At 38.7% G+C, this 12,444-nt stretch overlaps 1 protein-coding gene across 1 annotated transcript in view; it reads right to left on the bottom strand.

The window, feature by feature from the left end:
* Positions 1-488: 488 nt before the first annotated feature.
* Positions 489-12,444, bottom strand: part of TSPAN5 (tetraspanin 5) — a gene marked incomplete at its 5' end in the record, with an annotated part of 20,288 nt that continues 8,332 nt past the window's right edge. Inside the window, 6 exons of the mRNA XM_010167924.1 lie at positions 489-778; positions 1,336-1,452; positions 1,584-1,631; positions 4,773-4,898; positions 6,957-7,127; positions 9,107-9,253. Of these exons, the coding sequence (XP_010166226.1) occupies positions 713-778; positions 1,336-1,452; positions 1,584-1,631; positions 4,773-4,898; positions 6,957-7,127; positions 9,107-9,253 (675 nt within the window). The remainder of the gene's footprint in view (positions 779-1,335; positions 1,453-1,583; positions 1,632-4,772; positions 4,899-6,956; positions 7,128-9,106; positions 9,254-12,444) is intronic.

Here is a 12,444-nt window from a genome sequence, read left to right as displayed (position 1 = left end):
TGTTTGTCAAATATAAAACTCCTTTCCCTTCATACAAGGGTGGAGAAAGGAAGAAAGATGTTGATAAATTAGGCAATTCTCCCTGTAAGCTCACCAATTCCAACCTCAGAGTACTACAGGGAGATGGCTGGAAGCTTGCGTAAAAAAAAAAATTTCTCTTGTTTTAAAAACAATTTCATTTACTGTACAATAGATGCATAGAAAGTTGCTTCCTGCTTGATGGGTTTAGGCCTGTAGCTATGTTTAGCTGTGAAAACAAGAAGATTGTTCCTTTACAGAATGGTGAGGAGAGAGACCACCTCAGGAATATTTGGCAGCTATCGAAGAGCTCATGACACGAAGAAGAGACAGCATATCCACAGACTACAACGATGCAATTCTGTCCCACTGAATACACCAATTTTAAAAAAAGTGTCCACTTGTTACTGAGGATCAAGAATACAGTAGAGATTCACGGCTCATCAGCTTTCAAACTGGTGGTTTGAAACAAACAAATTGTCAGTGAGCAGCAGATTTTAAGTAGCCCACTCTTCCCTTCCCCACCCCAAAGAAACACGAGTTCACTGCAAGATCAGGAACTTAGACTTGAGACTACTTGGGAGAGAAGGCTTTCCTGTCACCCATGTCCATACAGCTTGGTGTCGGAGTGACACACTGGAGGTTTCAGAGGGTTTCGGTTGTCCAGTGTCTTGTTGTGGTTACTTCAGCAGTTTTACCAGCTGGCTCTGACAGCCTCAATGTCACTAACCAAATTCTGGGCTAAGCATATCCCAAATATCTGGAAGAGATGACAGTTTATTCATTTGGAGCATTGGACAACTCTTTTCACACAGGCAAACTCCTTAGGTTATACAGAACTTTGCTATGAAAACAAGCAACAGAAAGTTAGAAATAAAGAGTAAGTGTTGGAAGAAGGAAGAATATCGAAAAACTCCTGTAACACTGGTATTTTCATAGTGCCATCAGGTTCTGGGAAATTGAAAGACTAGCTTCTCAAAAGCATTTGTAAAGGCTTTTTGCTGCTCATTTAAGCACCATCAGAAACAGTAGGTCTGTAAAGGCTTAAAAAATCTCTGCCTAATCTTTGTCTAATACAGAGTGTTAGTTTTCACCTGCAGATAGTTGAAAAAATGCATCCATACAGATAAAAACTGAATACCCCTTAATACAAAGAAAGCCTCATGCATTTAGCTCCCTTCACTAAAATCTACAGACATTATATTTCTAAGTGCAACTGACACTGTATTTCCAGTTCTCATATACAGTTGCCTCCTCATATATTCTATTTATCTGTTGTTCTTCTGTGTAACTCATTACAGGGAACGTGATGTTTACCTGCAGTAATGCTATCCCAATGAATATACCGGCAACTATGGTAAGATTGTCCTGCAACCACTTCTCAAACTGAGGGACACAGCCTTTAGTGTAGATAACAATCTGCTGATCAACTTCCTGCCAAGGAGAAGAGGGAAGAAAACAGATAATTACATTCAACTATCCCATCAGTAGAATACCCTGCTCTTTCAAGATGGATTCAGATCCTTACGATACCCACATTAAAAAAATAAATAAATAATGCTTACTGGTTTTTGCCTTGCATCGTAGCCACACTGAGTATTAATAACATCTTCCTAGGAGGGAGAGAGAGAAGAGAGAGAGACAGAAGAGAGGCAATCAGTGAATTGTCTCCCAAACACCCTTTCCTAGCTCCCCAGATTTGGTCCTGTACTTAATAAGACAATCACCTTAACTTTGGTTCCCATATTGCTTTTTAAAAACCCCTTCTCTTCCATTCAGTGCTATTATTTATTTGCAACAACAAAAGCACATGGTCGAAAAATATTTTCAGCTTTCAAGGCAGCAAGCTGGGAAAACAGGCCCTCCACCTGGGTGAACTCCATGTTCCAGAAACAAGCATTCAAAAGTCAGAGTAAAGGGATTAGGGAACATCTATTTTAAGTGAAAGAACCTTCTGCTGAAAAGGTTTTGTCTATACTGAAAAACATGCCAAGACTACTGTTAACATTTTCAGGGTTCAGTCTGTGCCGTGTGAAGAGGTGAGAAGGGGCAGTTCTGTTGCAGAATCTGCCAATTCTTAAAGAGAATGCCTGTAGAAATGCATACAGTACCTAGTTCCTTTACAAAAACTAGGGAGGAAAAAGAAGAGATGGGGTAATGTGTTCCTACTGCCTATTCTTTCTTACAGGAGCTCGATAGCAATGGGAAAGGAGGCGTTTTTCTCCTACTGCCTCTGCTTTAGCACTCCCAAAGCACAGGTAATAAAATAGGTTATGGCAGACCTTTCCTAGTGAACAAGTGCTACCCAGTGGAAGCTGAAGCTGCATTTACTCTGTATACAGAGTTATTTCAGGGCAATAAAATGAAGCTCCTGCTTTGGTGTCAGCCATAATGGCAGCAAAATATTAAGTTACTGGCTCATATAATAACAGAGCAGATGAAGAAACTACTCAAGGAAGTGAGAAACTCAGCCAGCCTTAGCTAGGTGTACTGAACACCACAATTGAATTATATTGTGGGAAGCGAGAAAGGCAGCCAGCAGAGAGACGGATTTTGAAAAGCAGCCATACAGAAAAAGATATCTCTTCCTATCAGCCGTTAAAGCTCTTAAGTGTTTCCTCCCTTTGCAGGAAGTACATCAACAGGTCATATCCTGTCAGTTGCCCAAGTTGGATTCACTCAATGGACCTTTAAGATTTGAGCAATTTGTAGCTTTTAATTAGATTAATGCTTCTGTTCCAGGATCTAATATGTAGCAGTGCCACACACTTCAAGGCTGTAAAAGTAGATAAGATTCCAGCAAAGGGATTTTAAGCTTTCTTCTTTGTACTGAATGCCTACTTGCTTTATTATCAGTGTCTTCTGCCTTTAGCCTTGGAATTTGTTAACCAAAAGATAGCACAAAGAATGAAATGGAAATAAATCAACTTTTCCAGGCCTGCCTGAACAAAAATATGGAACATTTCAACCTGCTAAACTACAGCAAAGTGAACTATAGGAGTACAAATTAGTTTTAAAGAAAATTATTATTTTGGTCTACCTTAAACTTACTACTTCCTGATTTAAGCTAAACGAAAAACTGAACTAAAAGCAAGTTCTGTTCAATAAAGTATCCACATAGCTTTTTGCAACAGTCCAACACTGCATCCTAATTCCAAAAGGGACAAATTCGCTTTCCCACAGAATAAACCTCTGTTTATGACTGCAATTGAACCAGTCACAGCTTGGTTATAATTGTACCCTTTATATGCATAACTTATAATATTTTTAGAAACATGACTATTTTTAGCCTTTATTTTAAAGGCAATTAAGCATGTTGCTTCCCTACAATGAATAAGAATGAGATTTATCTTTAAATTTCTGGTTGCTGCATCACCCCCTAAGAAACTGCATAACCATAAACACACAAAGAGAGAGTGATAACTTTAGCATGGATTATATATTTATAGAATTACCTTGCACTGCCGGCACTGGTTTGACTTTATAATAATTGTATTTTAAAAACTGAGTTGTGATGACCTCTCTGTGTGGGTGGGCAGATAGGCAAACAGTAGGGGGAATCCTAAGCATAATGGAATGCTTGAGCCTAACCTACTTTCCATTTTGTTTCAATATTTCATTACCATATTTTCAGAGATGTTTGTGAGAAAGATTCAAACTAATGTGAAGACATGTTCACTGCGGAGGAACCAGAATGCAGCTTGTGCAAGTGGCAGCACCTTATCAGGAGAGCAGCAGTAGTGACTGGATGTTGGGAGCAGCGACTGCATTGCATTAGCCAGGCAGGAAGCACCTGAGGTGCCTGTTGGCAACTTGCCTAACTGTAGTCATTGCTACAGACTCATACATTCAAGGAACTATAAGTCACTCCAGTTGGAGAAAAAGCCACAGCTGAACTACCAGATAATACAAGCAGAGTCTGCTTCCTTTTAAGCTATATGAAAGTCAAATGTATGCAGTGTTAGCCACCTAACAGTTTCCAGGCACACACCCATCCCTATTCCAAGCCTTTCACTGCCAGTGAACTGCTTCCCTACGCTTTACCCTTCATTCTTGATCATCATCCGTACTAGCAATGCATGGCTCCAATATTTTTCACTTGATGATCCAGAATTATAACTATTTACAAATATAGGAAAATTTACCAAAGCTGCTCCCTCAAACAATTTCTGACTTTTCAAGTTTGATCTCAGGTGACTGTAGGACAAGCAGTAATTTTAGAGGGAAAAAAAGAGCGTGTAATGATGTCCATAGCCAGCTCAAGATCCTAATGCAAACTTACGTCAGCTCTTCAGGGCACAGACCATCATTTATTATTGTACCTAGCACAAACTGAATGGACACTGCATCAAATAATGAATAATAACTGCTTTAGAGCATCTGATCTTAGAGCTGCTGTTCTTTAAGGCAGCAAATGGAATATACTGATGATGTTCAACTGGAAGCTCATATCCTTCAACTCATAAAGGGCTACTGCTTTTTACACTTGCTAAAATTAATATGTATGTTCAGCCAAGCCCATGGTTCTCTCATTCTAATGAAAAGCAGCAAACAGCATACAATGAAGACTTAAGTTAGCTCAATACTTTTGCTGACTGCAGAAAAGTTAGTGGTTAAGCTGAGCTACAAGTAAAAAAAATACAGGTTGCTGAGAAGGTAATGATCACACATGACTCCCAGGGAAAAAAGAAAAAATCTAGAGTGATTTAAAATTGGAACAGTAGGCCCACCCTACCCTCTTGACTGTCACTTACAGCAGGGTCTTTAGTGCAGCAAGAGAACGGCACACCACAGCGCTCTCGACTTGCATTGGAATCTGTGCAATTGAAGTAAATGTTAAGGTTCCAGTCATCAGCTCCAAAAGCCCCACAGCACTGCCACTAGAACAAAGAAAGGAGAGCTTCTTAACTTTCAGAACAAACAAATCTCAGCATTAGTAACATGCATCTTCACTGCCAGTTTCCCTCTAGCTTTCAAAACAAAATCTGAAACTCCCTCTGGTTTCATTGAAGCTGGCTTGTTTGGCTTTGGTTTTTGGTTTTGTTTTTTTTTCTTTTCTTTTCTTTTTTTTTTAAAAAAGGCTATTCCAAACCTCTAAGTTGCTCTAAAATTATCATGCGATTAAAGTTATGTTCACACCCTGCAACACTGCTCTCTAGAGAGACACCCATGGAGTGAGCTGATAAGTAGGCTCCATAGAGCACCACAGCTCCAACAGCACCACAGAGTTGCACTGGCCTACAAGCTCAGGCCCCAGGGACAGCAGAGCCAAAAGGATGATATTCTGTCCAGCCTAACGTGCCCTAGGTTCCCAAAAAAACTAACCAGCTCCAAGGGCTACATTGGTATAGCTACTCCTTTTGCCAGTTTGGGGGAATCTTTGCCTGGCTGTACATCAGACAGTATGAACACATTGTTGCCTGAGCATCACACATTGCACAAATAACATCTTCACTGAAGGCAGGTAGAACCTTTAAAAAAATAAATTAAAAAATGGCAGGCTCAGTCTCTGGCAAAACACGCTGAACAAAGAAAGAATTGTCCATTCAGCAAGTTTTACCAAAGAATGGATTGGAGATGAGTGGAGCACTGATGGTTTACAGCACTTAAGGATCTAACCCAATGAACCCATCTATGTCAACTTAAAAAAAAAAAAACAAACAAACTAAACAAATCACATTTTTAAAAGCAATGGAATGGCAATTCTCTCTGCCTAGATGTAGCACAGTTCCCTCTGCAATACCTGAACATGTCTTCAAGCATTATCTCTACTAGCTAAAAAAGTAGCTTGTTCTCCAGACTCATGCTGTCCCTGATTTATCTGCTAAGATTGCTAGTCCAGTTAAGAGAGGAAGTTTTATGTAGTAGCTACAAAACTGGACTGTAGCCTTTTGGTTGCATACAAGTGGACCACTGCTTTCAGACTCTGGTGACATCTGACCTTCTCCTAACTGAACAGGATTCAAACCAGTGCAAGGATCTGCATTCTGTTACTTACTCGCTTGTAATTCCCACCCCATCTCCCAAGACATGCATAAGCAAATCACACATTGAATTAAATTATTTTAATTGCAAAATGTACAAAAATTAGTAAGCATAAGTAAGATTTCAACCAACACTTAACCATGTTAACTACACAGGGCCAAATTCAAAGAGGAGTTCATCAACACAGTCCAGAATTGAATACTGGAGCAAGAAGGTACTGGAAAAATAACTGAAGTGTAAAAGTCAGTGCAAGACTCCTTACACACACTGATAAATTACAGAGCTTAACTTGCACACACATGTGCATCTCCAGCCTCACCCTTCCCTCCAAAGAGCAGATGTAGCATCATTTGGAGATTTCCTATGAGAAATCTGAGTCTCCCACTTCGTTAGGCTAATTGCATTAAGTCTACTTAAAAAGGAATAACATTGTAGTTTCACTCAGACCAGCTAAACATCTCTGCCACTCTGCAGCGCAGTGTAGCACCTCTAATGTTGCTAAAACTACATCAACATTCATCTCAGAACCAAATTAAGCTTAGAAAAGGATTTTTTAAAAAATAGATGTGATAGCTCCTACAATAAAATATTTTTAACACCCCTCTCCCCAAGAGCCCTAGAATATCTTCATACACATATGGAATATGCTCCAAAAAGCTACATAAGGTACCCATGGTGAACTTGAAAATCTGACACACTATCTCTAAGCCTTCAAGAGTAAGTCAACCCTCCACCTTGTTTTGCTCATTCATTCATCAAGAAATAAGCCACTTTTCACAGGCACTGTGTTTGTAGTTCCGTAAAGAGAAATATGCGTAAATACATTCAAAAGTATTATATGCTAGAATATTTCTGTTGTTCCTTGAAGAAACCAAACAGAAGGGAAGAAAAATAACAAAGTATGTATTTCTTTAAAGTCAGCTTTACAAAAAAATAAACATCGTCCAACTTACATATTCTTGTGTGAAGTCTATGAGGTTTTGCAAATCAATGTCATCTCGGTAGGCTCTGATGTTGTTGTTTATAAAGAAATACAGCTGGTCCTTTATCCAGTCTTTGAAAACAAATGCTAGAACACCAGCAGTGAGCTCCAAGAAGAAAATAATTCCAAGAAACACAGAAAACTACGAAGAAAAAGAAAAAGGTTAAAATTATTTTGCTTTATGACCAAAAATTTATCTTCCAAGACTCACAATTATGTCCAGTGTTATGTCTTTATCTGTTTCAGTGCAAGTTCAAGCTATTCCAGCACACGGGAAATTTTAAATTAAAAATACACCATTTTTAATTAGGGCTGTCGCATAAGAATCTTAGTTCTATTCTAACAAATAATAAAAATGCCAACAAATTCACAATTTGGACATTTCACTGGGATTTTCAAAGAGGTCTGAGAGAATTCACTGTAAATGTCAATAGAGGTGGCTACTTACCACCTGCAGGGCCCTCTGAAAACTCATCTTAAATTTCTGTGTAGCCACTTACATTTCCAAATGCATACACAACCAATAGTGTCAGTGAAATGCTTTCTACATGACTTTTTCTTTAGACACCCTCATTGGTGAAGCTTTGCCTAAGCAGACAAAGCAAAATTGGTAACAGCAGAAATTAATTAATGACTAAGTCAGAAGAGAATGTCTATGGAATGACTCACAGCCACATTAAAACCAAATGAGGCTGCTATGATTAATGCAAATGCAATGGATGCCAAATGCATTACTAATGATCTGCCACTTTCTCTAAGCATCTCCACTGAGTCTACACTGTTTTAAAACACACAGGAGTCCTCGAATCCTGGAAGTCCATCTCTTTTGCAACCAACTGCACCTTTGAGTTTCATTTTAATATGTTCTCTGTGTTTGCTCAGATGCATTTTTAATTTCTCCTGCAGCTGCTGTATAGGAAGCTATTTCTGGTACAGCAGATGGGTTCATTTTAGGCAAACTAAGAGAAGCAAGGAAGAGGAGAAAGAAAAGTGTTACAACAGCTCCATTCCCCAATCCTTTCCTTTTTTTTTTTTTTTTCCTAAGCAAGACAAGAGCAAGCTAGAACTATCCCAAGCTGTTTTATAAATACCTCAAGAACTGCAACTCTGAGCTGCCACCTCCCCTTATACAGCATGACTGTGGGAGCCTAATATGTCACTTGAAGGCAGTTGTTTCACTGGAAGCCTTTTCATGTATCTATTAACATTTAATGGTTATGAATACACAACTACTACCCAGGCTGTGCCCATCTCTGGAAGATGTGGAAGTAGAGGAAAGAATCTTGCATTTTTACTATCTTAAATTTATCTAAAATGGAACATGATACTGTTATCCTCATCTTCATATCTCACAGGAGGAGGGCTTTTGAAAAAAAGAACCAGGCTACTGAGCTAAAGGAGTTTTGAATATTGAGGCATGTTTGTATATCAGCAGTTCCTCCCCCAACTAACAGTCCAGCCTACAGTTCAAGAAGATAAGTTTTTTTGTTTGTTTTTTGTTTTTTTTAACCTATCCTGGGCGTGTTCTCCTCCCTTTCTTCCTCTCAGGCCCCAGCACTGACAGTAAGCAATGCAGCCTTTTCAAATTAGCTAAACAGCACAGAACTGGGGATATCAGCAGGCAACCCCTCATAATAGTCCTATCTCCTCTGTACCATGAGGGGTACTTGCACAGCAGAAATCACCCAGGTCACATTCAGTGGTGCATCTACATTCCTCATATTTCATAGGCAGCCTGTTATGGACTCAAAGTTCAACATGCAGGTTCTTAGCAAGAATTTCTCTTTCGAGACAGAAAAGTAAAATGTTAGGCAATATCCATATGAAAAGCAGTAGTTCTATGTTATGATTCTTACCATCAATGGTCTCAAGCCATAAAATAAAAATTAAAATAAAAACAAAACAAGCAAAACAAAACACCCCACCAGTAAGCACCAGAGACTGAAGAGCTGTAAAGTGTTAACACTTAAGCAAAAACCATTCACAGAACATTGCTCTCACATGGGATAACACCTTGCACTCCTCAAAAAACATTTTAAAATCTTTACACAGTTAAGCAGGAACAGAGAACGTGACTCATGCTATGTAACTGATAAATGCACAGTTGTGAAGGCTACTTACAAATTTGAGAAGAAAGGTATTTTCTCGCAAAGCTCCAATGCATCCTGCAAATCCCAAAATGAACATAACTCCTCCTACCACTAGGAAGAGCCAAACTGGATCAAAGCCTCCCAGGTCAGTGATGGACGAGATATTGGATAGTACTCCCTGGGAAAGAAACAAAGCCAAGGGATAAAAAGTATGTTCAGCTTTCAGTTGTACAAATTCTGCTTTCATTTTTCTTTCTAAAAAGATAGAAGACTACAGCAAATAAATATTCTGCAGTACAGCAAGAGAACACAATTAAGAAAACCTTTGCATTCAAAAAGAGATTAAGAGGGTGATTATGTACAATATTTCGGAATCAACATGTGGAATCAACAATAAAATGTGCTTCTAAAGTCCTCTGTGAGAAACCCACAGGGCATCTTGCTGCTTCTGTAGCCACGAGAATTAGTCTGCCAGAAAATCAGAATAGATATTTGAACAAAACTTAACTCAATCTTGTTACTCATGCTGAGATGCATTTTAGGTATCATATACATTGTTTATGTAAGCACACAGTTACACAAGTTATGATAGAAAAAGCAGTCAATAGCAAGAACACCACCTTGAATTTAGTATTTATGCTCAGTATTTACAATAACTGATAGAAATTAGAAGTGAGAAGTCATGAGGTTGCATCAACTTGCAACAACGAATTTTATATCAAATTTTGACAAACTAGACACTCAGCCAATTCAACTTCAGGCATCCAAAACGCCAAAAACTCATTATATAAATAAAGTATGGCTACTGACTAATCATCAGAAAAAATTAAAAATAAAGTTAAGTCTCTCAGGAGGATATAAGGCAGTTTAAGGACTTGCCTTGGGAGAGAGTTAGTTTGCACTAACTTATGTCAGACCTGTCATATGGTAACCCACATATGCTGTGTTTTAGATGTGACAGCACAGTCTGCTTGACATGCTATTGCCCCCTTAGAAGCAGAGCTTGGGTTGTGATGTCAGTAATCATGAGGAACTGTTTTATTTTTTTTTTTTGAACACACTTTAACCAGAGTTTGGCTGATGTTGAACAGATGGGTCCTATCAAGAAGGAAGTACAAAGTTTCCTTTATTCCAGTGAGTTTGCACAGGAACAGTTACAGTTTCCTAAACCTTTTTGGCAGCAAAAAAAGCTGAAATGTCACTATTTCTTCATTCACCTCCCCAGTGCTGTAGGTCAATGCAAAGCACACTGCTGTAGCAGACATTTTTCCATTTGTTTCCTCAAAGAAGCTTGAACCCAGGCTTAGTGCTTTGGACTACTGCTTTTTTTTACTAACTCCTGAAAGAAGCTGTGGCATGAAAAGCAACAGTACAGACCTTTATCTCTACAGCTCCTCATTTGCAGAATTATTAAGTTCTTCATCCTTTTCCCTTTCCCTGTTCATATCCCCTTTGCTTCTTTAAAATCCTTCCAAAACAGCAACAATTTTGAAGGAAGTTATCATAACCTTATTTTGCAGAAGTTGTCAGTAACATTGTTAACAGATGACTGTTCACAACTACGGCTTTAGACCAGTGGATTTTTGGTTTTATTTTTTAATATACTCAGTTGGGACCACCCGGAATACATAAATAGTTCTGTAACCAGTACCTCTAACAAAGTACTTCACATAGTCTGCAACCACTCCTGTAGTTTTCCAAGCAAAACTGACACTGAGCAAGTAGTAAATGAAGACAGTACTCAAAGCTTTTTAATTCTGCAGATGACAGACTGGATAAAATATACACGTGAATTTCTCCAGTGCACACAGCAAGGAGCCTTGGAAAAGGCCAGGACACTAGAAGCAAAAGAAAACCATGACTTGAACTCAATTCTACAGTACAAACAATAAAACCAACAGCATGAATGACTTTATCAAACAGGATTCCTCTCCCTTCTACTACAGAAGGCTACTGCCTGACAGAGAGGGATTAAAAAAAAAAAATCTTCCAAAAAAAATCACAGTCAGCACTTTCCTCCTACATTACATATAGTACTAGTCTTATTGTCATTCATTTAAAAGACAGAAATAGACATAAGACATGATATAACACAGTGCTGCTCAGAGCCCGTATTGCGATCAAAGTAGATCCGTTGGCGCGTCCCTTTTTCTAACTGGTGATGAGATGGTACGAGCCAGGCCGAAATGAACACTTAGCCGTCATTAACACTTCAGTCAACTTGTGCAAAAGTTTTCCACTACTTTTGCTTCATTACATTTGTCATAGAAAAGAAATCAAAGACATAACTTTCTGGCTAAGAATGACAGGCAAAAATAAACAATAAAATCCAATAACACACAAACCTTTGAAAAAGTCACGGCCTTGGCCAAACACAAGTCAGGAAACATAAGCTCTGCCCCAAGGGAAGATGACTGCTAAAATGAATTATTCACAAAGTTTTTAAGTCTTTTCTCTGTTTCCTCTCTGTGCCTATATAGTTACCATAAGATGAGAAGAAATTCTGTCTTAAAGCAAATACGACTACTCATTTCTTTTAACATTAGCTGATTTTTGAATTAGTAGACTGCCTTGTAGTAGAGGAAGAAAACAGTCACTGGAGAAAGGATGCTGCCTTTGTATTATAATTCTTTTACTTCAAAAAAAAAAAAAAAATCCAAGAAGGATGAACAGTCACTTAAGTCTTTCTTCATAAGACACTTTGTCTCCTTTAAAAGAAAAACAAAAAACAAAACAAAATAAAAATCCCTCAAAACACCCCCGTGTTTAATCAAGTTACTTCCATATGAAAGTAGTAAAACTCAAATGAAAGAAGAAATGCAAGTGAAATGCAGCTCACATTTGTGGACGGTGCTCTTAGAGAAGCTAGTCATAGTATAAAGAAGCGTTAGCGAGACAAAATGTACCGCTTTGCATGTTGTCACACTCCCATTAAAGCTGGTGACAAAATTTAGTGAATCAATTGTATAGTGCCTTTCTGATCATGTCCTTTCCCACCTTACTTGATTTTCTAGCACTGCCAGGCTCTCAGCACCCTGGTGGGACACATGTCGGCCAGTCACCCATCAAAAGTCACTCCTCTAATCTGTGGTCTCCTCCAGGCTCCAAATCCTCAAGGTAGCTATGATCTGACATGTACTGAAATAGAACAACACAAGCTGTATCTGCCATTGTTTGCTGTCCTTGGAAAACACCCTTATGTGCATCTTTTGCTAGTCCACATATGGCAATCATAAGCCTAGCTTGGATAAACCCCAAACAATACATCCTGACAGCGCAGAGCACATACTACGTAATTCTCATTTGTACTCCGTGTGCTTTCTGCATATGAATCCCAAGTTATCAGCATTCTGGAGAGACATCTCAGGG

This window comes from Antrostomus carolinensis, unplaced genomic scaffold (assembly GCF_000700745.2).
Source record: "Antrostomus carolinensis isolate BGI_N321 unplaced genomic scaffold, ASM70074v2 scaffold1070, whole genome shotgun sequence".
NCBI classification, from domain to species: Eukaryota; Metazoa; Chordata; class Aves; order Caprimulgiformes; family Caprimulgidae; genus Antrostomus; species Antrostomus carolinensis.
This window is presented reverse-complemented; position numbering and strand designations above follow the sequence as displayed.